The 26,535-nt window shown below is 43.1% G+C and overlaps 1 protein-coding gene across 3 annotated transcripts in view; it reads left to right on the top strand.

Annotated features, from left to right (window-relative positions):
• The window catches only part of heatr1 (HEAT repeat containing 1), an 82,405-nt gene that overhangs the window by 6,645 nt on the left and 49,225 nt on the right, over positions 1 to 26,535 (top strand). For 2 of the 3 annotated variants that reach the window (XM_034193243.1, XM_034193240.1), the window contains exons 6-38: positions 112 to 252; positions 1,874 to 2,085; positions 2,474 to 2,607; positions 3,109 to 3,196; positions 3,720 to 3,821; positions 4,773 to 4,890; positions 5,147 to 5,254; positions 5,381 to 5,479; positions 5,561 to 5,649; positions 5,928 to 6,139; positions 7,118 to 7,239; positions 7,396 to 7,599; positions 9,534 to 9,708; positions 9,984 to 10,132; positions 10,242 to 10,434; positions 10,781 to 10,953; positions 11,314 to 11,460; positions 11,916 to 12,158; positions 12,292 to 12,423; positions 12,878 to 12,981; positions 13,081 to 13,227; positions 13,627 to 13,715; positions 14,976 to 15,097; positions 15,410 to 15,538; positions 15,845 to 16,069; positions 16,184 to 16,313; positions 18,153 to 18,325; positions 19,215 to 19,267; positions 19,362 to 19,485; positions 19,737 to 19,877; positions 19,969 to 20,270; positions 20,551 to 20,701; positions 23,200 to 23,379. In XM_034193243.1, coding sequence (XP_034049134.1) covers positions 112 to 252; positions 1,874 to 2,085; positions 2,474 to 2,607; positions 3,109 to 3,196; positions 3,720 to 3,821; positions 4,773 to 4,890; positions 5,147 to 5,254; positions 5,381 to 5,479; positions 5,561 to 5,649; positions 5,928 to 6,139; positions 7,118 to 7,239; positions 7,396 to 7,599; positions 9,534 to 9,708; positions 9,984 to 10,132; positions 10,242 to 10,434; positions 10,781 to 10,953; positions 11,314 to 11,460; positions 11,916 to 12,158; positions 12,292 to 12,423; positions 12,878 to 12,981; positions 13,081 to 13,227; positions 13,627 to 13,715; positions 14,976 to 15,097; positions 15,410 to 15,538; positions 15,845 to 16,069; positions 16,184 to 16,313; positions 18,153 to 18,325; positions 19,215 to 19,267; positions 19,362 to 19,485; positions 19,737 to 19,877; positions 19,969 to 20,270; positions 20,551 to 20,701; positions 23,200 to 23,379 — 4,911 coding nt within the window. The remainder of the gene's footprint in view (positions 1 to 111; positions 253 to 1,873; positions 2,086 to 2,473; positions 2,608 to 3,108; positions 3,197 to 3,719; positions 3,822 to 4,772; positions 4,891 to 5,146; positions 5,255 to 5,380; positions 5,480 to 5,560; positions 5,650 to 5,927; positions 6,140 to 7,117; positions 7,240 to 7,395; positions 7,600 to 9,533; positions 9,709 to 9,983; positions 10,133 to 10,241; positions 10,435 to 10,780; positions 10,954 to 11,313; positions 11,461 to 11,915; positions 12,159 to 12,291; positions 12,424 to 12,877; positions 12,982 to 13,080; positions 13,228 to 13,626; positions 13,716 to 14,975; positions 15,098 to 15,409; positions 15,539 to 15,844; positions 16,070 to 16,183; positions 16,314 to 18,152; positions 18,326 to 19,214; positions 19,268 to 19,361; positions 19,486 to 19,736; positions 19,878 to 19,968; positions 20,271 to 20,550; positions 20,702 to 23,199; positions 23,380 to 26,535) is intronic. The other variant, XM_034193241.1, reaches the window with a different exon arrangement.

Genomic DNA, 26,535 nt, shown 5'->3' with positions numbered 1-26,535 from the left:
GAGTCAAGACAGAAACTGGTTTAAACATGAGCATAACATGTTGGTTTAATTTGGTTTTCTAACTGAAGCCTAATTGGTTTTTGTTGTTGTTATTGTTAATGTTGCATTTAGGCGTATTCTGGACACTCTGAAACTGGATCACAGCTTCGAGTGATCTTCTCCTTCTACATCTCCACCATCGTTCCTTCTCTGGACGCTGTGGACAAAGTCTCAGACACCATCGTAGCCAAGCTGCTGCCGTACATTCAGAAGGTACCTGACAAACAAAAATGGTTTCCAGCATCCTGGTCTACAGATGTTTGCTGTGATTCAGTCTTACTTGGTATTAGCAGACTGCTAAACATTTACTCAAATATTTTGAGCCAGCATGAGCATGTACAGTTAGTTTTAAAGTTCGCTAGCTAAATGTTTGCTTACTAGCACTGGTTTGTACCAGTAGTGTGATGCTGTAGTTGCTAAATGTTAGTGTTTATATTTTAGAAGTGGCATGTATTAATACCACTTTTTTTTTTTTTTTTTTTTTTTTTTTTTTTTTTAGTATTCCTTGGTGCAAACCACTATGATTTGAAGCAGTTATCTGCCTGGATGGTTGCCATCCAGGACCCAAGGACGTCCCGTGTGGTGGATGGATGGATGGATGCATGACAAACTGACCCGTGTTATGCTTTAGCACATTAGCGACAGCATCAAAATGTTGATAATCGGCATTTTGATGCATATTGGCATTGACCTTTTTTTTTTTTTTTTAATCCGACAGCCAATAAACGATCCATTTAAAACTGGGTTATTTTGGCTCTGATGCAGTCGCACCTCTGTCTGCAGTCACTGCTCTGTCTCCAGCGTGGTCCCGCCCACAGCACTATCTGATTGGTTACACGCAGAGCCTCGGCACGGGTATCGCAGCCAGTCAGCTAGTGAAGGACACCGAAGCCAAAACGAAATAAGAAATCTGGACTTACGTTGACTTTTAGAGACATCGTTTAACTGGTGTCCAGCTTCGTTTCTGTACCTGGTGCTTCATCAGAATTTTCAAACTGTTGATAAATGTGAACGAATCCTGACAACAGCCTCAATTTGTTCGTATTCCAGTTTGCTTTCTGTCTTGACGGTTCCTCATCGTTTGCATAGTTCCCGTTACATCAGCGCTCCGTTTGATTGTTGTCCAACTTCGTCCAACCTGCAGTCTCTCTCGCGCTCTCTCTCTCTCTCTCTCTCTCTCTCTCTCTCTCTCTCTCTCTCTCTCTCTCTCTCTCTCTCTCTCTCCAGCCTTTCAGCATCTCTGGCTTTGATGTGCGTGCACACGTTGTCAAAACTTTTTTTTATTTGTTTAAGTTTTCTTTTAGCATTATAAGACATGCTGCTGAGACTGGAAATTCCCTGAACTTTTAGTTTTAGTTTCAACTGAAAGATACGTGAAAGATAAAATAAAAATGTCAGTTATATTTAAATTTTGGAAAAATGATTTGCTGTAGAAAACTTTACCAGGTGGTTTATTTAAGTTTTCATTTAACATTATAAGACATGCTGCTGAGTTTTAATATTAAAATAAAACAAATATAAAAAAAACATGTTGAAAAGCTGTTTAGTAAACATATGCTTAAATTTATTTAAATGAAGTTAAGTGTTGGAGTTTGTATAATTCAAAATTTTGACACCAATATTTTCACTTTTACCGCAAATGAATATCGGCTCCAAATATCGCTTATCGGCCTCCTTGACTAGTAATAATCAATATCAGTATCGGCCCTGAAAAACCCATATCTGTCTGTCTCTAGACAGCATGCCTCAGCTGTGCTGTAGCTTAGCGTTAGCATTGTGGCGTTTCTTTTGACTTTCTAATTCAGGTGTCACTGATGTTGTGACGTATCTGTAGGGTCTGAAGTCCTGTCTGGTGGATTACAAAGCCGCCACCTACATGATTGTGTGCCAGCTTGCGGTGAAGGTGGTGATGGAGGCGGGTCTGGTTGACGTAGTCGCTGTGCACATCAGCAAGTCTTTAGTGAAGGAACCAGTGCTGGCCAAGGAGGGCGTGGCCTCTCTCATCGTCCTGCTGCAGAACCAGAAGGACGGTGCTGCCGGACCCAGGTAGGTCTACAACACAGGGTCTGTCTTTGTCTCTGCCAACCAGTTTGTTTTGACTCAGAATGGTGAGACTGTTTAACAGAGTTCACATAACGGAAGACTATTACTCTGTCTAGCAAAATAACATAATACTTCATTAAAATGACTTTGTTTTATAGTAATTTTGCAAAGACAAACATAAAAACTGTGTTTATTGGAAGTGGAGTAGTTGGTTGAGGCGAGACCACTATGTTCAATTACAGTCCGATTAACTGTCTGTGGCGCCGCCCCTGCCACACCTCAGCATGCTGGGCTCTGTGTTTGGTAATGAACATGTTGACATGTCTCTCTCCCACATGTTGTAGACACGCCCCCCTCACCCTGTTCCCCTGTCTTTTTTGTTCTTCGTCAGAGCGTTCATCCAGCTGTGCTCCATGCCGGCGCTTGTTATGACACTCCAGATCATGGCGACGGGTCATGATGTCAGTCCACTGTTGCGCTACCTGCTGCCTCATGTGATCCGGGCTGTGTTCTCCACCTGTCCAGGTGATGTTGTGTGCAGAATATTCAGGCACGGGTTTTTGCGACTGGGGACAGTAAATACAAATTATATTTTTGATTTATTTTACTCCTGCAAATGTGCAGGTTTTCTCGTAATGTGCACAAACTAGTGCATAAACAATAAAAACCTGAATCTGGAGCAGATGTTCATGTATCTGTTAGGGTTTGCCATTCAACCCCAAAATGTTGACATGACTCTGGACCGTCCAAACAGCCTCTATCAGTCTACACAAGACACCAGTGGGAGGAAAATTGTTGACGCTCTCATGTTTGTTTGGTTCCGCCCCTTAATGTGTGCCACCAAAATATGTAAATGTGAGGGATTTCTAATCTGAGTTCATGGTTTTTGAACAAGATGCCACCAAAAAAAAAAGAAAAAAAAAGTGTTGCATACAAAATATTTTGAATCAGAAATTGAACTGTGGTGGGGGGGTCAACCCTCTTATTGATGTCTGACTGCTATGTGTTTGTGGTTCTCTGATCCAGATCAGGAAGATCATCAGGAGGCAGCGCTGTTGAAGTCCATACTGCAGTCTGTCCCTCTGACCAAAGATCTGGACCACGTTGTTGCCCGGTAACCACACTCATCATATTTACTGGTTGTTACAGGCATTTAATGTTAGCGCTTATGTGTACTTACTGGATTTTAGTGTGTTTGTATGTCTGAGTGTCATATCTAAGTCTGGATGGGTTCCAGGTTCTGGTTCATACGGATGCCAGCATGCTGACTGCTCTGAAATTCAATCTGGTGGAGGGGGGGCGTGGCTTAGAGATGAAACTGTGTAAAAGTTTTATCGCATTTATCTTGTTTATGCATCGGTATCGATGATGATCACATCTAATTTCTGTTTGTTGGTGTTTTTTGAGTGGCTGGTAAGCCTGACGCAGGTGTGGAGTCACTAACCTCCACATCGCCACCCTCATGGATACAAACTGTAAATTTTAAGATCCTCAAACAAAAACTGTTCTGGAGTTGGGAATCATGTGTATTAGCTGTTAGTTCAACGTGCTGCTGCCAGATTATTGACGGTCCAGAATCCAGCATAAAGTGGTTCTGCTTTAAACAGTCTTTTCTGACTGTTTCTTTCTCTTCTCAGTTTGCTGCTGGATGAGTATCTGAGTCAGACTGAACTCTGTGAAGAAAATCTCTGCACTCTCAACCAGCGTCTGTCGCCTCTGGTTCAACTCTTCGAGTCCAAGTGAGTTTGGGTGCAGCAACTCTGCGATACTGATTTCATGTGCTGCTAATTTCACTTTATGATTAAGAATTACTGCTGCTGCCACATAGATTTCTAGGCACTCATTACATTTCATAATACTCCACTTGAGGTTGCTTAAACGGGGAATTTGAGTTCCTATTCTTATTAATAATTATAATTAAAAAGAGCTCTGTCAGACTGATTCAGAGAGAATGGCTGGTCATACGTATTTTTTTAAGGATTTTCCTTTTATTGATATAAAGTGATGTAAATTTAAGACATTCTTCTTAAAATGTGATTCCCCCTCTCTCTCTGTTGCCTTTATTATTTTATGCTAACTGTTCAGTCAAGTATTTTTTTTACCCTCATAAATGTAAAATAATTTTTAAGGTTTAATAAAAAAAAGTACAATTTCTTACCACTTTCAGTATTTTGTGTATTTGTTAGCCTAACTAAAGGCTTCTTACGCATTACCATATTTTCCAGAGTGTAAATCGCACCTTATTTTTCTGTATTATCAACACTTTAATTTAGGATTTTTGTGCATTGTTGCAGTGTATTTTATTTATTTTTTAATTATTGGCATTTATTCTTTTATCATTGGAGTTTATGTTGTTTAGAGCTTTGATTCTTGGGAAAACTTGATAGAAATTATTATTATTGTTAATAATATTTATTTGTATGTAAGTCACAGGACCTTCCAAACTAGTTTAAAAAAATGGATTCATACTTTAGATAATACGGTAGTTTTACTCATACTAACAAAGTGCTGTACTCAGACAGGAGAAGCTAGGAGACAAATGAGCAACTTTTTAGTTATTGAACAGCCTGCTTTACTTCAGTGATAGTGACTAAGTAGCAGGGGCTCGTTGGTGGAGCGCCGTGTTCTACCAGAACAGTCATGTTTCAGTTTGTAAAATGATTGAAATGTTCTTTGTTTGTCTCCCTCAGGTACTGTGGTGCTCTGGACACGGTCCTAACAGCTGTCGTGACCAACGGCATGGGCTCGGAGCAGAAACGCCTCTTCCACCAATTCCTGTCTCTGTCATTGAGCAGCGGAAAATACCAGGTACACTACACACGTTGGTGTTAAGGAAATATTTTGCTTAAGTTCTATTTTACTCTGAGCTGGGTGAGTTCATGGCTTGATTTTTTTGATCTGTTATCAGTCTGTCTTGTAACTCACCGTTGTGTGATGTTGTTTTGATTGAAAATCTTATTCCGAAGGTCAGATGAATAATTTTAATGTCTTCTTCTCTACCAACAGTCAGCTGTACGCTCACTATTTGTGAGTTCTTTTAAATATAAAGCGGTTGTTTTTGTAGATCTTGGGTGAGTCGGACACGTCGCTACTACTCAGTCTGAATCACCCTCAGCCTGTAGTCCGAGCGCTGGCAGTGGACCGCCTTATGAACATCGTCATCTGCGGTCAGGTATGTGACTGTGTGACGCCACTATGGGGTTCACTCGCTGTTAAGTTAATGTTTCAGCGATGGTAAAATGGCTTTATTTTTTTCCTCCGGAATGCTGAGGGTGTTTGATTTGAATGTTTCTAACAGCAGCAGCTTTTGGATGAGGCCTTCCTGAAGGACGCCGTTTTGGACCGTTTAAAGGATGACGTGCCCGAGGTCGTTTCTGCTGCCCTCAAAGTGCTGGAGGTCAGGAGTTTGTCTAAAAGCACAACTGGTCATAAAATTTAAGATCTGGATTTAGGTCTCTGTTCTGGTTTTGTTATTCAGGTTTTACTCGACGTTTTGGACGCAGAAGATGCCGCGTCATGTTTGCTGTCAGTGTTATGTAAAGCAGATCTGCCCGAGGCAGAGCACTGGTCAGTGAAGTGCTCACACATGTGACGTGTCATCACACAAACAATAAAATATCAGCGTATCACAAAGCCAGTGTTAGTGGTGGCGTGTGATGTTCAGACCTCCATTTGATAAAACTAAAAATTAAACTTTTACATTAGAATATCTGTAACAAATAAAAATATTTTTTCCTTCCTCCTGTTGGGGGGTTACATACTGCCCATTGTTTTTCCACTTAATTGATGTTGTGGGTGTGGTTACTGATGACAGACTTGGTGGTGGGTGTGGCTATTTGCTGCAGGCTCTCTGTGCTGATGGAGGCGGTGCGTTTGCTGTCTCATCCCTCGCTGGGAAAGGGGAGCTCTGAGCTGGTCCACAGGCTGGCCTGGAAGCTCTTACCTTTCTCTGTGATCACCACTGCCCGGCTTGACTCCGCCCAGTTCCGCATAGCCACCTATGTCTCCCGCACCGCTGTCTTGGCCCAGCACCCACTCACCCTGGACTGGGCTCAAGGTAACGGGACACTGCAGGACAACTTAATTAACCTGTTAAACAGATTGGACAGGAGATAAATATGTTCCAGCGGTTTAGTTTGAAAGTTTGGTGACTTTCTACTCTGAAGCAGCTGGACTTTGAGGATGTTTCACTACTGTAACCTCTAGAGTGAGATGCTGTGGCAGAGAAGTTGTTTTTTCCAGTTTATCTCCATTGCCTGGTTTCATAAGGTGGTCTAATTTTTTGCCGTTAGTCATTGCACAAAGCGCTTAGTCGGTAAAAGTTTCACGTTAGCCGACTAAAGTTTTTATCCTGGTACAGAGGAGGCTAACCTTACTTTAGCTGTCAAAACTTCAGTGTGTTACCTCAAAAAGGGCGGCTATCATGCACCACTAGTTGATGGAGCATGAAGGAAGGACAGGCTTGTGGCGGGAGCAGATGTTCCGAGACTGAAATAGACCATTAGAGATGTTTACGGATGCCAAGGCTGTGAGCGCTTCTCTATTGCAGTGGACTCGGCCATGTTTGTAGCAAGCAACCAACCCGGAAGTAAACAAAGCTCTCGCACATTGAAGGCATTTTTTGGCAACAGGACTGGTGAGGCCGTGAACATCGCCAACTAATATTAGATGGCTAATCTACATGTTTAACCGTTGATGTGAAACAGAGATGAGATGGATAACGTTGGGCGACTAACCTTAGTCGACAAAGTAAGTTTAGTAGACTAAAAGATTAGACTATTTTATGAAACTGGGCCCTGGTGTGACTCAAGCTCTTGAAAATGGTAATTGAGGTCAGTTCATCTCCCTTTACCTTAGTCCCTTTACCTTATGCTTTGATTGTCTTCCTGTATCGAGGCCTAAACTGTTTCCGTGACTTTCAGCCTTTTTAAGTTGTGTTTGTAACTCAGGCATGCCCAGTGACCCTGAGTTGTCTCTTTGCTTGTAGGCGTCTCTTTCCTTATTGACAGCATCCTCATGGTTTCTCTGCCCTCAGAACTTGAACAAGTGATGAAGAAAAGCTGTGAACCAAACTTTGTGATGTTGGCCAATCAGGTTCTCATCTCCACGCTGACCAGGAATCTGTCAAAGGTGGATCACTTCTCCAAACGGGACATTGTGAGTCTCCACTTGATTGTTTGTGGGTTGCTGAGTATTTGTATTGTTCTTAGTCATTCATAATATATATTTTTTTAAAAAGGTCAGTCTAAACTAGAACCGTGTGCATTTGTTACATGAGTTTAGTCCAGTCACCTTTTTCTCCTTGGTTCTCAGCTGGAGAAGTTGGTCCTGGTAGTGGAGCAGCAGCAGGGCTCAGACCTCCGGCAGAGGACCTCTTTCTTGGTTCTGACTCAAACCCTGCTGCTCAGTTTGCGAGAGCTGAACCAGACCCAGCACCTGCTCATTGCTCAGAGGATCTTCTCTCTGCTTGAGCGCCCCCTGGTGGAGTTCATTAAGCATGATCACGACAATGCGCAGGTGAGAGAAAAATTCTGACACTTTGAAGCTGATTCAGTTTATTTTAAAGTGTCTTTGTTGTAAAATAAAATGTGCATTTCAGACAGGAGTCAAATATCCCCAAGCATGATTTAAAACCATATCAGACCTGACTTGGTGCAGCTGTTCACCAAGAATTAAATGGACCACATCTGGAACCAAGCTTGAGTTGCGTGTCTCAGAAAGTGAAATATGTTGAATAGAATAAACCTAAGGTCAGAGTGTGTGTGTGTGTGTGTGTGTGTGTGTGTGTGTGTGTGTGTGTGTGTGTGTGTGTGTGTGTGTGTGTGTGTGTGTGTGTGTGTGTGTGTGTGTGTGTGTGTTGGGGGTGGAGGTGGGGGGATGGGGGGGTGTTGCTCCTCAGTGTGAATTCTAATGCGGTGTGATTAGTTGTTTTGATGACTAATGACCCTCCTGGGTTAATTAGCTGAGAGCAGTACAGAGAGAGAACCCTAACAGCTGATTTTTGTTGGTGTTTTCATAATTGTGGAATAAATCCTGTTTTCTGCCCCCTGGTCGAAGGATTCTTGAGTGCTGCCGGAGTGACTTTGTATCAAACGAGCGCTTACTGAGAGATTAGGATGAGGAGTATCACTTGCATTGTGGGGGAGCGTCAGCATTTTGCCCATGTGGCCCATTTCTCTGTGCACAATCCATCAAGCAGGTGCCTGAATGTCGAGGACAACAGTAGCTGGAGAAAGCCAAGGGGTCATGGAATGCTGACCCATGAAGTGAAACGCGGACCTGCGTTTCATTTGACTATGATAGATAGATATTTTACAGATGAGGGATTGGGCTGGTTGTCTGCCTGGGTAGTTGCCATCCAGGACACGGGGCAGTTCCGTGGTGTTGTGGATGCACCACTAGTGCATGCTCTTTGACTTGACTTGACTTGACTTGACCTGACTTGACTTGCCTCTGAGGTTTGTCTGTGATGTCCACCACCGGATCTTCATGCCACCTCATGACTGCAGTAAAGATATTGGATAATCCGGATTAAGTGTATGCAGATGTTTTGCACATTGACTGCCCAAATGACTTTGACTTTGAATTGATCTTTGTTGCTTAACCGGGGGGGTGGGGATCATGCGTAGACCAAACAGTGTTTTTATTAAATTAATTCTGTAACCTGTGACTATAAACTGCAAAACAGTTAATAAATAGAGATGTTTCATAGTCTTTTGGACGAAGGTCCACAGGACTAATGCTGTCAAAATTTGCAGGTAGTGCATTTAGATTAGATTAGATAGAACTTTATTAATCCCTTGGGAAGACTCCCTCAGGGAAATTGAGGTTCCACCAGCATTGTATTGCAGCACACAGGGTAATAAGCACACAGAGCATCAAAAGTGAAAGAAAACAAAACAATTTATAAATACCAGACATACTAATCGCGACTGGTTTACTGGCTACTACTGTTCCTCTCCTTCCCGTCCTCTGTCTTCCTGTTTCCTCTTACTTGATTTTTTTGCAATTTGGTACAAACAATCTTTGGGGACTGTCTAGTCATGGTAAGTTGGACTTTCTGAATCAATCATTGCCCTTGAATTGGTCTAATGGTTCCCAAAAGGGCCAACATGACATTTTGTACACTTGCAAACTGCTTTTCTTACCATTCTGTATATAGAATTCTTGAATCACTGTCAACTGACACAGTTTCACTGACTTTGAATCATTCGAAAGCCCCCCTCCCCTCCAGGGGGAGATCTCCAAAAGGGTAAACAAGTTCAGGTGAATACATAGAAATCACTTCACGTCACTTTCTCCTTATTTGGTCAGATTGTCTCTTTTTATCTGAAGGACTTCAGGGTCTCTGGTCCATATTTCCCTGAAAGCAGAAAAACCTGATGAGTTTGTCTCCTGTTGTTTCTGGGTCTTATGTGTTTTTTTTTTTTTCTTTCTTTTTGTTTTGACAGGAAGCTGTCAATCTTGTGTCTGTCTCTGCCTCTTTCTGTGACACCCTGGCTGTGTACCTGCACAGGTGTGAACAGCAGCCAGGTGAGACGCTGGACAGCGAGTACACTGCCGTCCTCATCGCCCTACTCAAAGACTTCATCACCTTCCTCAGGTGCCACGACACCTCCTTCAAAGGTAAAAAAAACAAAAAACAAACCCAAAATGATCACACTTTGGATTTGAACAAAGTCTTTCAAACTTTTGTTTTTGGCACTATTTGTGCTCTGGTGGAGGAGGATCTCATAAAACTGGACTACGTGGCTTAGCGTGGTAATATGATGCTCCAGTCATCTTTGATTCTCTCACACCAGGATGTGATTGATTGTCCACTTAAATTCTTGATAGTCTTCTTGGAAAGTGATAGATTAATCTTGTCGCTTGACACTTTTTTCCCCTTTACTGTGGATCAGCTGAAGCATGGTGGAACCCGGAGAAAATGGACACCAACACCTGCTGTTATCTGGGTTTGATCTGCCGCATCTTCAGCATCATCATCAGTGGCACCGGCCACGGGCCGATGGCCGTCTGCTACAGAGAGCTCATGAGATTGCTGGTGCAGGTACGTCATGGGAGGTGGCGAAACACCACGAGTATAAAATGAAATTGATAACTTGACTGTACGTTTTCATAACTTTATTTAGATAAACCTTGACTTCTGTCCATCTCAGGTCCACCTGCAAGAACCACTGACACTCTTCAAGTTCCTGTGCTTGCTGTGGGGTTATGGCAGTAACCCTGGAGACCAGCTGGACATAAAGGTTGATGTTGTGCTGCAGACTCAGGCACTGTATGTGGGCGGAGCTCTGCTTGGCGCCCAGTCCCCGGCCACGCTCTCTGAACTGGCTGCAGCCAACTCGCCAGGTAAATGACATCTGCACCTTTTTACAGAAAAGATTGTTTAATTTTTTTACAAAACTCTTCAGACATTGTGAGTTGTAAATGTTGAATGAATGACAGCAGGCTGAATAAATAACGTGATCAGTCTTATATTTTAAAATCGCAAACATTGTGACATTTTGAACTGTTTTACAGGTAACTGTCAAAAATTGAAGCGCAAGCATTATTGATTTTACATGTTGTGTCTGATATGCAAATAGTTTAGTCAGTAACGTGTTCTAAGTTGTTTTTAATTTGGTTAAATGAAGTGTTGGTCAGTTGTTTGAGGACTGCAGGGGTCTGATTGTTAGACAGTTTGTGTTCCTGTCAGTGGTCCCGTCCTTGCTCGGATGTCTCAGTTCTCCCATTCGTGACGTCAGGAGGGCGGCTCTCAGGGCTCTGCAGAGTCTGTCAGCTGCAAGCTCCCCCCACTTCCAGCCAATCATACAGAGGCTTGTAAAGAACACGGAGGAGATCATCGCTGATCCTTCATACCTCAGCATGGTGAGGAAAATGTCACTTAACAGTGCCGGTGGGAATGAGTTTTAAAACGAATAACCGCAGCTTGAGCCAAGCGACACGTATAAAAATCAACTTTGTGTTTTTGACAAAGTTTTAATGTCCAAAAGCTGCACCTGTTTCTAACCAATCACGTGTCTGCGTCTTTTTCCTTTTAACAGTGAGGCAGCTGCTAAACACAAACAGCAGAAAACTGAAACTTCACACCAAAATCACACAACTGTGAAGAAATCTCTTATAGTCGAAATACCAATGATTGTTTTTCATCATCAAACACTTGTTTTGTGAACAGTTTTTATTTACTAATCTGAAGTTTGTTTCTCTTCACTGTTTTCACCCGCTCAGGTCTTTGGCGTGCTGCATGATGAGCAGAAGAAGAAGAAGAAGAAGAACTCGTCGATTCAGCAGGTGCTTCAGAGCATCCAGATAACCAGCTGTCCGTCCTATAGCGCCGCCTGTCTGCTGAGAGCCCTGAGCCAAGTCAGAGAACAGGTGAGACCAGCAGGGTTCAGATACCCGCTCACAGTCAAGCGTCCAGAAATGTTAACGAAAGTACATTTATTTCAAGGGTTCACAATCGACATCAAAAATATCTGAACTGTGGCAAGCTAGGGAGTCAAATTCAGCTCGATCTTTCTGGACAAGAAGTACACTGGGGCCTCCAAAGCAGCCTGGCACTCACAGAACATTCCTATGAAGTTAAAAACATGAGTAAAATAGCATCATAACACATCTGCATTAAGAAATAACTTTAGTTTGTATTTTTACGTCTTACCGCTCTGAACATGGAGCATTATAGTGCCGCGCTTCAGCTGTCCTCTACTTGGACTTTTTTCTTTTTTCTTTTTTTTTTTTTTTTTACATGGTAACCAACTGCATGTGGTATATGAGTTTCCTAACTCAGCATGTATGTTCATGTCCTGCTGCAATGTTTCACCTCGTCCCAGTCGGTCCTGTCCGCCCTGCTGCCCGTCTTGGCCCGGCTCTTGGAACAGAGTGGCCCAGAGAGTCCAACCCTTCTGTGCTCCGAGGCCCAGCTGATAAACCTCATCCTGGGGAAGTACGACGATGCTTCAGGCCCCCTGCTAGCGACGGACCCGGCCTGTCTTGATCTCTTCCTGCGAGCATTAAGAACTTCAGCCCAGTCCTACCCGCACATCGCCAGCTGCCAGATCACTGCACTGGAACAGGTTTGCTTAAAACCAGAATTCATTAAACCATGATTAAAGCAAAGTCCCATTAGGGCTAAAATTAAGGTTTGTGTCACCAACATGATGAGGAAAAACTGATTTAAACACAAACACTGACTTCTGTTCTGTGCAGATCACCAAAGCATTTTTCTCTGCTGTCGGAAACGAGGAGGTCCAGCAGAAGCTGCTCACTGCAATGATCGACCTGCTGCTGGAGAGCAAGAATCCGCTCGTCGCCAACACCGTCAGCAGCGTCTTCAAAGGAGTAAGGACACATTTGTTACTCGTGACTGTGGGTGGCATTTTGCTGTTTTAATGGATTGCAGCAGCTCAGATTCACACTTAGTCTCGCTTCTTTCTCAGGTTTATTGTTACAAAAAAGAACATAAAGTTAATCCACAGCATGCACACTGTCTGTATTTAGGGCGACGTTCCGACCTCACAGGGACAGTGGCCTTTCCGACATCTATAGTGCCTTTGGGTTTTTCTGTCGGGGCCTGGAACCTTCTGAATGTGCTACAGCTTTGGGGTGTTTGACACCTGCGGGGCTGATGTTCCACTTAGAGACACCTTAAAACTGTTTAGGCCAGTTGTAACAGCTGAGAGAGGAAGGAATAGGGTTCAACTGACTCTGAACTCACCTTGTAGTAGCTGCTTCATACCGCTGGGGGGCGGCAGCGTGGTTTTAGCTTCATTAGCTGGTCTGTTGTTTTTCACAGCTCGCTGTTGACTGTCAACTGTTGGCCAATGAACTTGCTCCACCAGCAAAACCCAAAGTGAGTGTGAGCGTGCAGCAGACCCGCCGAAACAAACTGCTCCAAAGGTAAAACCAGGTCACAGCACCTTCTGATTTCAAGCTTTAACTCAGAGCCTCACTGGTATCCAACAGCATTTCAATTTAAATGACATGCTAATTCTTCAGGAAAACTCAGGACAGTGGCAACAGTGTTCCAGAGGGTGGCACTGTGCCGTGGCAGCGGGTTAATCTCATCCTTGAGCTGGTGCAACACAAGAAGAAGTTGAAGAGAGCCGAGTTGCTGGTTCCGGTTCTGTTCTCGCTGCTCAGCAGGTAAAATTAAGTATTCAGGTCTTTTACGCCTCTAAATGTCGATGCAGCGCATGCAGAAAGTATTCACAACGCTTTGCTTTTTCCACATTTTGTTATGTTACAGCCTTATTCCAAAAGGGATTAATTTATTTTTTCCCCTCAAAATTCTACACACAATACCCTATAATGACAATGTGGAAAAAGTTTTTTTTGTGTGTGTGTGTGTGTGTGTGAAAACTTTCCAGATGTACTGTAAAGTGAAGATTATTTTAATGGTCAAAACATGAATGAAATCATCTGTTATTCTTTATCAAATATATGAAGTTGAATTGGGTAGAGCTCCATCTCACAGTGTCATAGTAATTTGTGACAGACATTAGTTCCTGTGATTGGTGGAGCTGACTGTTTTTGTGTCCTCAGGAGTCTGGAGTCTGATGACCGGGACTTGGAGTACAGCAAGCAGTTGCTGCTCAGCTGTCTGCTCAATATATGCAACAAGGTGTCTCCAGGTACGGAGACGATCAATCTCTTGCATCACATATTTTCAACAAGACTCCTTCCTACACTTAAGAACAGAAGAGTTGACCCAGTTGTTATTTTCAGAGCAGAAACGCATTCTACTGCATGTTGGTGCTTTCAAGGTAAACCAAAAGTTGACAGATGAAAGGTCAAGGTTCCACACTTTGCTGCTCTCAGTGAGAACTAAATGTCAAAAGTTTCTGGTAACTCAAATGCTTTTGGATGTTTTTCCACCATAAAAACATTTTAGTGTGAATGTCATGTGAAGTTTTCACTGATGTAGTTCTGTTGTGGGCACATGGATGCCGCTCAGAAGTCCACGCTGCATTCAGTACAGTCTTGTATTTAACACTTCTGGAACACTGTGAGATAGGTCGACACAGTAACTATTCTGACAGGCCTATTGTATGATATATGGACAAGGCCTCTATTGTCAGTTTTGTTTACACACTTTTTTTTTGGCTCTCGGCCACAGATTCACAATGGGCATGGTGAGACAGTTCAGCCACACACACACAGAGCAGCAGTGAAGCAGGTGAAGGGAAGACAACATGTTATTTGACACCAATAGTTGGTTTTATCTGACTTTCCAACAATGAAGTTCAGGAGAATAATTTTACATGAACTTTGTTTCGAAGCCATACCCCACAGCTTCATTGCCATGGGAACATTTTGTATTTAAAGTGAATGAGAATAACCTGTTAATGTGCATAAGCTGGTATGTTAATGGTATGTTAGCCATTTATTTAAGTGGATTTTTTGTTAAAACAGCCCGAGAGTCGATTTAATTTATATTTTATTGATTTTAATATTTTTTCCACAATCCAATTCCAAAGCCTGAAATTTTTTTTATGAATTACAAGTTTCTTACTCTTTCAATTGGTGTGCTTGCATTAACAATTGCATAAAACAGCCTTAAAAATTATTAAAATTCTTTCTGTGACAAAAATGTTGACGGTCCTCATAGCAAATATTCTCAAACTTGACAAAGATCTTGCTGAGTACATTAAAATATTGCCACATAAAAGCTGCATCTTTGTGTGTAATGTTTTGATTTGATCTCTGTTTTATCAGGACAAAAGGATGGTTTTCTGAATCGGTTAACTGGACGCTGCACTTCACTGTGGTCAGCGTGTCTGACTTCGAGTGCAGAAGTTCCCTTCATTGCAATTTTAGTTCGGTAAACCTTTTTCTTTGGTTATGAGTCCAACACTAAGCAGCGTTCCTGTGATATTTGTGTGATTGTGTAGATGTTCTGGATGAAGACAAGTTCAGCGTGGAGCTGGTGGTTCAATGCATCCGAACGTCCGACACACCTCAAACTCACCATCAGGCGCTGCTGCTCCTGGGCGTCATGGCCACCATCTTCCCCGTGAGTACAGAACGAAAACAAAAATTCACTTCATTTTATGAGGAATTCTTCAAATTGTATCTAACGGCAGCATGTTAAACCCATTAAAACAAAACAAGCAAAACAGGTGACATCACGTTTTTGTGTATTCATAGATTATTATGTATTTTGCAGCGGCTATCTGTGACATGCCTAAAACATTTGCACAGTAGTACTTCTGCATATGTTAGTAGACTGTATGGTAACACCTGAATCCTGTAAAGTCTTGGCAGGAAGATAAAATGTCTTAGACATTAGTCTTCAAAAGTGACGCTCGTGTTGTTTTGTCTCCAGGAAAAAGTGCTGCATAACATCATGTCAATCTTCACCTTCATGGGCGCCAGCGTCCTGCGTCTGGACGATGCCTACAGCTTCCGGGTCATCGACAGGACGGTTCAGATGGTCATACCTGCTCTGATCAAGGTGAGAGGGCGGACAGGTGTGCTGCCGATGGGCAGCTGTGATATACTCAGAATACAATATTCAAATAGTTTAGTTTATTGGACAAATTCTTGGTTTCGATGTTCACGATAAACTGCACACAGACGGGAGGCGGGAGCAGCGTTCAATTCCCCCCCCCCCCCCCCCCCCCCATAAAAAAACCTTTTTGTTCCAACTTTTTGGTTTGAAATTGTGAAATTCCCCTTTTTTGAGCGGATGTTCACAATTTCTCGTTTAATTTCTCTGAGCCGACCACCTTAAATTTTTCTCCGCCTTCATCACTTTCAGGCTCACCAGTCGGCTGACGGACAGCCATCATCTCACCTCGATACCGTGGTGACCAGAATCATGCAGGTGTTCACAGACGCGCTGCCCCACATGCCTGAACACCGGCGACTTCCTGTCCTCGCTCAGCTGGTGACCACCCTCGGCCCGGCCCAATACCTCTGGGTCCTAATGCTCCTCCAGTTTAAGCTCCACGCCACTCAGGTCGGCGGCTCCGTGAACGAGAAGGCAAGATGCTCCTTATTAAAGTCCAGGTTCCAGGATCAGACTCGTGAAGCGGTCCAACAGTAAATCTGGATGTAGTCCACTAAGTCTGGGTCTGTGGTTCTGTTTTGTGTGCAGGATGCAGCTCTGGAGAGAGATGTGGACTTCTGGATTGGTCTTTGCTGTCAGTTTGAGGTGTCAGACCAGCTAGCGTCCCTCATCCACATCTTGGTCTTCCTCCTGCAGCTTCCACAGGACAAAGATGAGGGTGAGACACAGTCCTGTGTGGTTCTTCGTCTGTGCGTGTGTGCAGCCTCACTCTGAAGGTTTGAGTCTGGATGACATCTAGACGTGCAGTCTCAAGTAAAAGGACATGATTTCAAATCATAGTGCAGTTTCTTTGTTTTGTTTTGTTTTTTTTCGATGAACTTTGTATCTGCATTTGTTTCACGACAAAACAATTTATACTAAACCTTGTTTATGCTTTATTCTTACACCAAATTAGTAAATACAATAGTGCATTCAGTCATGTCTTTATAAGTATTAAAATATTTATTGAAGTGCCTCAGAGAATTAATACAGAAAATTATTCAAATTTCAGTTTTTACCCATATGAGTTCACAGTGCCCCCTGTGGTTACAGTTTCCAGTTCAGAGGAAAAGCGATCCACATGACTTTCAAAATAAAACTGCACTCCAACAGTTGTTCCTGTTTTAGACCTTAAAATGCTTTTATTGTGAAGCACAATCAAGGGACAAAGACTAAAAGTAGCTTTTTACAGCTTTAAAAGACACGGGGGACCTGAAAACTATATACCGTATTTTTCAGACTATAAGTCGCACTTTTTTACGTTTTGGCCGGGGGTGCGACCTATACTCCAGAGCGACTTATAAATGAAAAATATACCGGTAGATTCTCAATTAATTTAACGTAATAAAACAATTTTACATGAGAGAGTCACTCTATGTTTTAAAATAGTCACCGGAAACGGAAATGCAATGCATCATGGGCACTGTAGTATAGCTGCCCTATAGGTCACGCTGGTCGCGATAAGAGAACAGAACACTGGACGCGTATTCCTCACCTCACCCAGACAATGATTGTGAAACAGCGTGTGAAGCAGACGTACACGGGGCTTGCTGTTATTCCGGGAGGGCTAACAAAACAGCTTCAACCCTTGGATATCAGTGTGAGCAGAGTGTTTAAGTTGACGCTGATAGCTGCGTGGGAGCACTGGGTGAGCGACAGCGGAGGATTAGCGTCTGCACTTGGAAGGAGCTGGCGTCGACACCATGGGAGGTCATGAGCTGCGCAGGTAGGTGCTGCACGAACATCGGCAGCTGACACCTGGTGTGTACTATGGTCCACAGCGGGTAATGTGTCAGAAAAGAACCGTTCAGCAATGGTGCGGGTTATGGTTCGGCTTGCAATGTGGTCCGCAAAATACAAACACATCCATAGGTAAAATGCAGCTCACGAGAGGGCGCTCAAGGCTTGTGTGACTGTTCCTGTGACTTCTGACTACCATAGAAAAATAAAAATTTCGACATTACTGATAACTTAACAAGACAACAGAGAAGGCCCGAAAAAATGCCACCAAAAAGAAAATCATACTATGCAGATTACAAGTTGCGACTGGTGAAATATGCATCTGAAAACGGTAGCCGTCACAATATTATCATCTGAACTTTTCATGTTAAATTAACATACCTGTATGTCCATGCGACTTATAGTCCAGTGCGACTTATTTATGGTTTATTTTTCTTTATAATGGATAAAGTGGCTGGTGCGACATATAGTCCGGAAAATACGGTAATATGAATTGATATCAAACTTTTGATATTTTGATACGAGGGCTATGAAATAAAAGCTAAAAGCCCCACAAATGAGCAGACTGTCATTTACTTAACACACCCTAAATTTTAATTTCAAAAGCTTTGTGATGTTCAGTTTCACTAAATAAAGTCTGAAGTACTTCAGGAAGCGGCAAAGCCTGAGCATTTATTTATTTTTCTTTGGGGTTTCTGGGGAAAACCATGATGTGAGCTGCAGACTCTTCAAAATAAAAGTCTGTGTAACTTTGATCTAAACGAGTTTTTCTCTGCAGTTCCATTGAAGTCCTCCACCAGCCGAGGACGATCGGAGAAGAAGAAAGAGGAGAAGATGGAGGATCTGATCTTCAGCGTGGAGGCCCACAGCAGCAAAGAGCTGCGACACTTGAAGTTCCTCGGCGTTTCCTTCGTGGCTCAGCTTCTGGGCTCAGTCAGCTTCATTGGAAAGGTACAACCTCTGCAGAGCCATGACATCACCTCTGATGTTATCAGCACATCAAAGATCACACTGAGCATTTAGAACACTGGCCGACCTGAGCCAGAACCTGACGACAGAATTAAGCAGGAACTGGAAATGTTCTGAAACTTTGACCCCGAATAGACTGAGAGGGAAAAGCTGCTTTCATTTTAGCATGTTAGCAGCTAATGTGTGAGTAATTCATTTTCTGTATCTGTTTACTCCAGTTAAGGGTAGGGGGGGTGGAGCCTATCCTAGCAGTCATAGGGTGAGAAGCGGAGTTCACCCTGGACAGGCTGCCAGTCCATCACAGGACCACATACAGACAGACACATTCACACGCTCACCTCCAGTCAGTTTAGAATCACCAGTTCACCTAACCTGCATGTCTTTGGAAGTGGGAGGAAACCCACACAAACACGGGGAGAACATGCAAACTCCACACAGAAAGGACCCAGTGGGAAGCGATCACATGACCTTCTCCGTGTCATCCTGAGCAGATAAACAGACGTCAGAAATGGACGTCTGGCGTGGAATGGAACATAGTATGAAAATGTTTCCACCTGGGACCAGATCATCTGAATTGTAGCTTTATGTGGAGCTGTGTGGTGGCATCGTCTTAAAAAAGAGTGAAGTTTTCTTCATGCTACTTTGTACCAGCTACAGATGATGTAATTCATAGCAGAATGCAGCCGCACTGCATAAATGTGACAGTGGCATGCAAAGAAAACTGAAAATGAAAACGTTGACACACAGAACTGAGCAGTTCTGTAAAACCAGCGTTGGTTCAGATCCAGCTGTGTACTTCTGTTTGTCATCTTCAGTGTTTCATTAAATAATAGAACACTAAGAGTTTGATTTGTTTCCTCATTTGTTCCAGGTGGCAGGCGGCACAGATGATGATGATGAATCTGTCCAGCAGCTGCAGCAAAGGTGAGTCCAGTTCTGTTCATGATTAGGGGAAAAAACAAACAAAAAAAAACAATCCTTTTTCTCGTTGATATTTAATTTTTTTTTTTTTCTTCAGGCTGCTGGAGGAAATCCTACATTTTATCCGGGTCGCGGCTCGTTGTGCAGAAGAGAATGCGAACAAACCCACCGCCAAGTTCTGGAAAGTTCTGCTCAACAAATCCTACGATGCTCTCAATAAGGTTTGCTATTTTTACTGCAAACATGCAACAGCTACCTGAAATTTAAAAAAAAGTGCTGCTGCCATGTGTAGTAGTACTGTCTGAATGCAGTATTTATTGAAGTTTTACAGTCTCAGAAAATCACAGAATGGCTGAATTCAAAGTTTTTGGTCGGTGAAAAATAAGTCAACTTCTTTATCACATGTTCAGCTAAAACCCCGCCCACAGGACATAAAAGGGCAAATCAGTAACCTTTGTCGTCTGCTGTCTAGGCCAACGCCCTGTTGCCCGCGGATACCTTCATCACTGTGATGAGAGGGTTGATGGGAAATGAACTGGCTTCGATTAGGAGAAAAGCCATGGAGCTGCTCAACAGCACCCTACAGCACAAGAAGCAGTGGGAAGAGCCACAAGTAGCCACACCCACACGCAGATGACGTTCTGCAAAACTGCAGCTGATGTTTGTTTATGACCTGAAAATGTTGGTTTGTCTCTTCGCCACAGGTCACTGCACTCTTACAGTTAACGGGCGACCTGCTAGGCATCATAACGAAAGCTCAGGGTAAGGTCGCGAAGGAAGAGGAAGTGGAGCATGCCATCAACCGTCAGACGGCGCTGTACAGCCTGAAGCTGCTCTGCCGTCATTTCGGCGCCAGTCACCAGGATGTGTTTGTTCCCGTCCTGCTGCAAAGCTTAGAGCTCATCACGTGCGCCACAGAAGATAAAAACGTGACAGGCAGCGCTCTGCTCTGCATCGCTGAGGTGGTGATGACGCTCAAAGCCCTCGCCATCCCACACTTACCCAGGTAAGCGCAGGCGTGTCTGCACGCTGTAAATACACTGTGCAGTTCCAAAATAAAATACCTGGCAACTTCAGGCTGTCTGTCTGGATGCGACCACTAGGGGGTGGCGCAGTTAAAGATCACCAAAAAGGCGTGTCCAAGAAACAAAGTTCAAACTTTAGCGGTCTTTAAAACTGTGCCTGCTTTCTCGGACTGTTTGACCCCACCCCCAGTCTGGGTCTACCCGTGTGTCTCGTGGTTATTAAGAGATCACCTGGTTAGTGTCTGTTCCTTCTGTCCACAGACTGATGCCAGTGGTTCTACACACACTGGGAAACAGGAAGCAGCTGCTAACCAATGAGATCTACCTGTTAAGTGCTTTGACCGCCCTCCAGCGCATTGTAGAGACGTTGACACACTTCATCAGCCCCTACCTCCAAGAAACTGTCCTACAGGTCTGTGAACGCAGCACCGACAAATAAAATGTCCTTCAGGTGGACGCGTTTTAAACTGGTTTGCATTCAGGCATTTACTACCACTGAGTGCTAATTAGATTTGGAACTCACCTGTTTAAACAGGTTTCCAATCCAGCGCTTGTTGTTCACACACTGAGTTTAGGAGGCAACAGGCTAGTGCTTTGCCCAAAGGCACAGTAGTGGTGATGCAGCACGTATTTGTCCAGTCAGATGCAGACCCGGCACCACGAGGGGGCGTTTGGGGGCAACGCCCCCTCACGTCATCAACCCTGCCCCCTCGAATGTGACAGTTCTCAAAAAATAAAAATAAAAAAGAAAGAAAAAGAAATACTGGAAAATATAGCAAAATATTAGTTATTCAATATTATTATCACTTTACCGGGGCGTTGCTGGGCCGGTATCGTAGATTTATGTCGACGGTACCTGGCTATACCCACCCGCTATGCGTAAACAAATGACGTCATAGTGCGCGCACAGCGCAAGAACTGTCCACAGAGGGGGAAAAAAAACTGTCCTCAGAGGGGAAAAAAAAAAAAAACTGTCCTCAGAGAAAAAAATGAAAATGCGAGAAGTGTGTTTTGGTCCCAGTATGGATATTCCGGATGATTTTCTCATGGATAGTATGACAGTGAACAGCAGCTAAAGCAGCCAGGTTGATGAGGACGCACTGGCTAAATTGGAGAGCAGCACGCGCCAGCTAGCCGACACGACAAAAGTTAAGTGAGCCAACTTTTTATGTACGTGTTACGTGTTGTGTATCTCAGTAAAAAGTGATAATAATGCAAATAACATGCTGTTGTCGTGCGGCATGCATCATGCCCGCGATGACAGATATTAAAGTTATGTATTGTTGTAAATATATCTACATGAAAGGTTTATCTTTGACCCGTTGTGTGACTGTCATGCCCAATTGCGCTGTGCTTGCACTTGTGATGGAGGGCTGTATGTGGCGTTAATCTACTGTCTCGTGTCGTTTCTCAGATCAGTTGTTGGTTTGGTTTTGTGGTATGCAGGAGATCACTTGACCGAGGGTCTATACGTTCAAATAATAATTAAAAAAAATACTGTCATCACTCTTTACTCTTACTCAGTCAATCTCTTACAACGGTGTAGCCTAAATACACAAACTTTCCAGGAGCGCACCCAATTCATTACACACGCTCAGAGGCACGTCCCCTCCGGTGCGCACTTTTTTGGGGGTGGTGCGACCCCGCCCCCTGTGATAAACTCATCGCTCCCTTAATATTATTTTCCTGGCGCCGGGCCTGGTCAGATGCACGTGTTACAAACAGATTCTACTAGAGCTCTTGGCAAAATTCTGTTGTATCTGCATTAACTCAATCAAAGTCAGAGTCAGGTTTATTGCCAGTTTCTTCACATGTGCCAGACATACGAAGGAATCGAACAGGCGTTTCTCACTATTCCACCGTGAAGACAGTAAATAAAGTGCACAGCAGATGAAGACATTTACTCATATTAAAAAATAAACAAAATATAAGAGTTTATATGTAAGAAAGTAGCAGCACAAAGTTTCTTGTGTAAGTTAGAAGTTGTAAGAGTGCAAAAGACAGTAATAGCAGAAAGTTTCTGTTGATATATTGGAGTAGTGCAAAAAGACAGTCATTCTGTAGGTCAGAGGGTTCAGAATTCATAGTGTAACCATAGACCCTAGCGCCACGAGTCTTTCCTCCATTTGTGAGCACCCTGTCCGCTCAATAACATGTTAGCTGCCCCAGTTGTACAGCAAAGTCCGGGATGTTGTCATTTAACCATGATTCAATGAACACAAGCACACAGCAATTACTCACTTTTCGATTCGCTGACCTCAGCAGTCGTGTGTGTGATCCATTTTAGTGTCCAAGGATCATACATTAGTTAGGAGGATGGATGGTATGGCTGGACGAGTTGGTCTAGCTGCTAGCCTAGCCCGGATACCTCCGCGCTTGCCCCTCTTCTGCTTCCTCGCGTACTGCTTGCGGGTCCTCCTTTTTGTAGCCGTAGAGTCCTAAAAAGTAGCCCGAGGTCATTTATTGTCTCTTTTTGTGCAAGGTCCAAAGTGTTGAAAAGCTGGCTCCTGCAGATATCTAGTAGAGTCTGTCAACTGTACTTGAACTCCGATGTGGTCAGACGAGACAAACACGAAAAACTTTCAAACAAACAAAACACTACACGGCTGCTGCAGCTACACGCCATCTATTGCACCTGCATTGATGTTAAATGTCCACCAGGTGGAGATATTGCTCCATTTCAAGAACCCTGGGATGGTGACCATGACCACCCTGTTGTGTATAGTAGTAGATTGTCATCAGAAGTAAAAACTAAGCTTTAAAGTGTGTGTGTGTGTGTGTGTGTGTGTGTGTGTGTGTGTGTGTGTGTGTGTGTGTGTGTGTGTGTGTGTGTGTGTGTGTGTGTGTGTGTGTGTGTGTGTGTGTGTGTGATGGGGAGGTGCAGAGTCTTAACACTGTCTGTTCCTGCAGGTGTGTCGGCTCACCTGTCTGGTAGGTGACCCTGCCGCTGTGTCATCTTCCTCCTCTGTCACCGCCCAGTTGTCAGTGTGTGTCACCTCCCTGAGAAACACCCTGGCCACCAAGCTGCCCTCCAGGGTTCTACTGGCCACCTTGACTAAGTGCTACAGCAGCCTGGTCACCAATAAGACAGTAAGTCAGCGGTGAACGCGCCACATTAAAATCAGCACTAAAGATGACTCATATTAAGTCCACTCAGACTCACAAACCTGTTTGTTTTTCTTTCCTTTTCTCCACATTAAACCCACAACAGTAGATGATAACGTTACTTAAGTGTTGTCATATAGTTTGTTGTCTCTTGTGGTTTTGATGTTCAGCAACACGTGTACACACAGGCGCGTGCATAAGATCGCTGCATCAGGTCAACAGTCCGGATTTGCTTTTGTTCTGTGTGGTTTAGGTGTTGGACAGCATCAGACTTTTTTTTTTTTTTAGTCAACACTTGCTGTCATGAGATCAAAGTCGAGGTCAATTACCCGCTGATGACATGTATAAAAGTGCCACAACCAGAGATAATCCCTTATCTACAAAACAATAAAGCACATGCTGATGCTGGGGGAAAAAAAAAGGTTCTGTTGCACAAGCAAACAGGCAGCAACAATTATTAATTATGCACTAAAGAAGAATAATAACATGTAAACAAGCGCGTTGCCCGTGGGGATCCACAGGGTCTAGTGGTAGTGTTTATAAAATAGGTAGCTGACATTTTTCAAGGGTGGTAATAAATTATGCTACGTTTCTATAATTATTGTAACTGAAAGTGCAGGAAATTAAAATGAGAAAGTTTTGTGAATAATTGTATTTATTATTTGGTATATTTAGTTGTAATATCCCTAATTTTTCAAAAATATTAGTCTTACCAACTCTCCGTTTTTACGGTGTTCATCCTTGATCCAAAATGCATAAGCATACAAAACAGCAAATGTCAGCTCTCCCCAGTTTCTCCATGATCAAAGTTACATGCACGCATACATGTACACGGAGGCCGCTTGCCTTTTAATATATAGATTCTAGTCTGATGCATTTTTCATGTCCAGGAAGAATGAATGAAGGTTTCAGAACCTGGAATTTTGTCCTTTTCCAACTTAACCAGAAGTGTCCAAGTACTTTGTTGTTCCTGCGGTTTGATCTGATGGTTTTGAACCAGTGGTTTGAAATAGCAGTGTGATCAGACGGATGTGAATCGGAGGAATTGATCGGCGGTTTGATCCGGCGTTGTGCGGCGCAAAGCACTCACAGCTTCATCATTTCCCTTCTGTTTTCTGCACTTTTTCATGCCGGGATAGCAGGTAAATGCTCGCCGTGCACACCGCTAGACATGTTTTGGTGGTGGCACAATGTGTCACGACTTGTCAGTTCGTCATGTATAAACCTTTAAGTTGCAGTTTTTGCTTTTTGCGTCCATGTTGTAAAGTACCAGGAGACTGTCTGTCACAGCAATGGGACAACGGTGTGGCAGCCAGCGTCTCATAATCATATGATCAACTTGAAAAGATCATTGTAGAGCAGTAAAGACTGACCACCTGTGTTAACAACTCATACAGAATAACCAGTAATACAGTTAAGTCAATTAAATTTGAGCTGTGAATGTTTTAAAATTGATGACTAAATCACATTTTCCTCTAACTAATTGATTAATCAACGCTGAACATTTAATTATGACCTGGAATTGGAATAAACAGGTTCTGGCAGAAGGGCCGTTATCCTCACATCCAATAAAGAGCAAAAGAAAATGCGATGGAGTGAAATAATGTTTGCACTGCACCTTCAACCCATTGGTGAGTTCATGCCGAGTGATGAAATAGTAGTTTAAGTTTTTTGTTTCACAATTCATTCTTCTTCATCAAACTGTCACACAAATTCTCCTTAGACGAGTAAACTGCACAGCGGTGGTGGCTGTGATGTTAACAAAATGATGCTTCCAAACACATTGCGATACAGTTTAGATTAGTTAACACAAACACCGTCACTGTCAAGTAATTAGTAACTTATTATCGGGATAACATCTGAGATGGACAGCAAGCTAGCCTATGCTAGTGTAGTCACTACAGCAGCCTATCAGAGACTCTAACTTGGTGAGCCTGCTAATATTTACTAATTGAGTAACTCAACTCAAATCAACCTTCATTTATAGAGTGCATTTAAAACAACTGGGGTTGACCAAAGTGCTGTACACATTGAAACCAAGATAATCAATAAAATGGAGCAATTACAATAATAACTGATACTAAAATAAATCAAAATCAAATCAATTTTATTTATATAGCGCCAAATCACAACAAACAGTTGCCCCAAGGCGCTTTATATTGTAAGGCAAAAGCCATACAATAATTACAGAAAAACCCCAACGGTCAAAACGACCCCCTATGAGCAAGCACTTGGCTACAGTGGGAAGGAAAAACTCCCTTTTAACAGGAAGAAACCTCCAGCAGAACCAGGCTCAGGGAGGGGCAGTCTTCTGCTGGGACTGGTTGGGGCTGAGGGGAGAGAGTCAGGAAAAAGACATGCTGTGAAAGAGAGCAGAGATCAATCACTAATGATTAAATGCAGAGTGGTGCATACAGAGCAAAAAGAGGTGAATAAAAAGAAACACTCAGTGCATCATGGGAACCCCCCAGCAGTCTAAGTCTATAGCAGCATAACTAAGGGATGGTTCAGGGTCACCTGATCCAACCCTAACTATAAGCTTTAGCAAAAAGGAAAGTTTTAAGCTTAATCTTAAAAGTAGAGAGGGTGCCTGTCGCCCTAATCCGAATTGGGAGCTGCTTCCACAGGAGAGGAGCCTGAAAGCTGAAGGCTCTCCCTCCCATTCTACTCTTACAAACCCTAGGAACTACAAGTAAGCCTGCAGTCTGAGAGCGAAGCGCTCTATTGGGGTGATATGGTACTATGAGGTCCCTAAGATAAGATGGGACCTGATTATTCAAAACCTTATAAGTAAGAAGAAGAATTTTAAATTCTATTCTGGAATTAACAGGGAGCCAATGAAGAGAAGGCAATATGGGTGAAATATGCTCTCTCCTTCTAGTCCCTGTCAGTACTCTAGCTGCAGCATTTTGAATTAACTGAAGGCTTTTCAGGGAACTTTTAGGACAACCTGATAATAATGAATTACAGTAGTCCAGCCTAGAAGAAATAAATGCATGAATTAGCTTTTCAGCATCACTCTGAGACAAGACCTTTCTCTTTTTAGAGATATTGCACAAATGCAAAAAAGCAGTTCTACATATTTGCTTAATATGCGCATTGAAGGACATATCTTGATCATAAATGACTCCAAGATTTCTC

The sequence above is a fragment of the Thalassophryne amazonica genome, chromosome 18 (genome assembly GCF_902500255.1).
Source record: "Thalassophryne amazonica chromosome 18, fThaAma1.1, whole genome shotgun sequence".
Classification (NCBI taxonomy): domain Eukaryota; kingdom Metazoa; phylum Chordata; class Actinopteri; order Batrachoidiformes; family Batrachoididae; genus Thalassophryne; species Thalassophryne amazonica.
The sequence above is the reverse complement of the archived record's forward strand: the minus strand, read 5'-3'. Positions and strand labels throughout refer to the sequence as shown.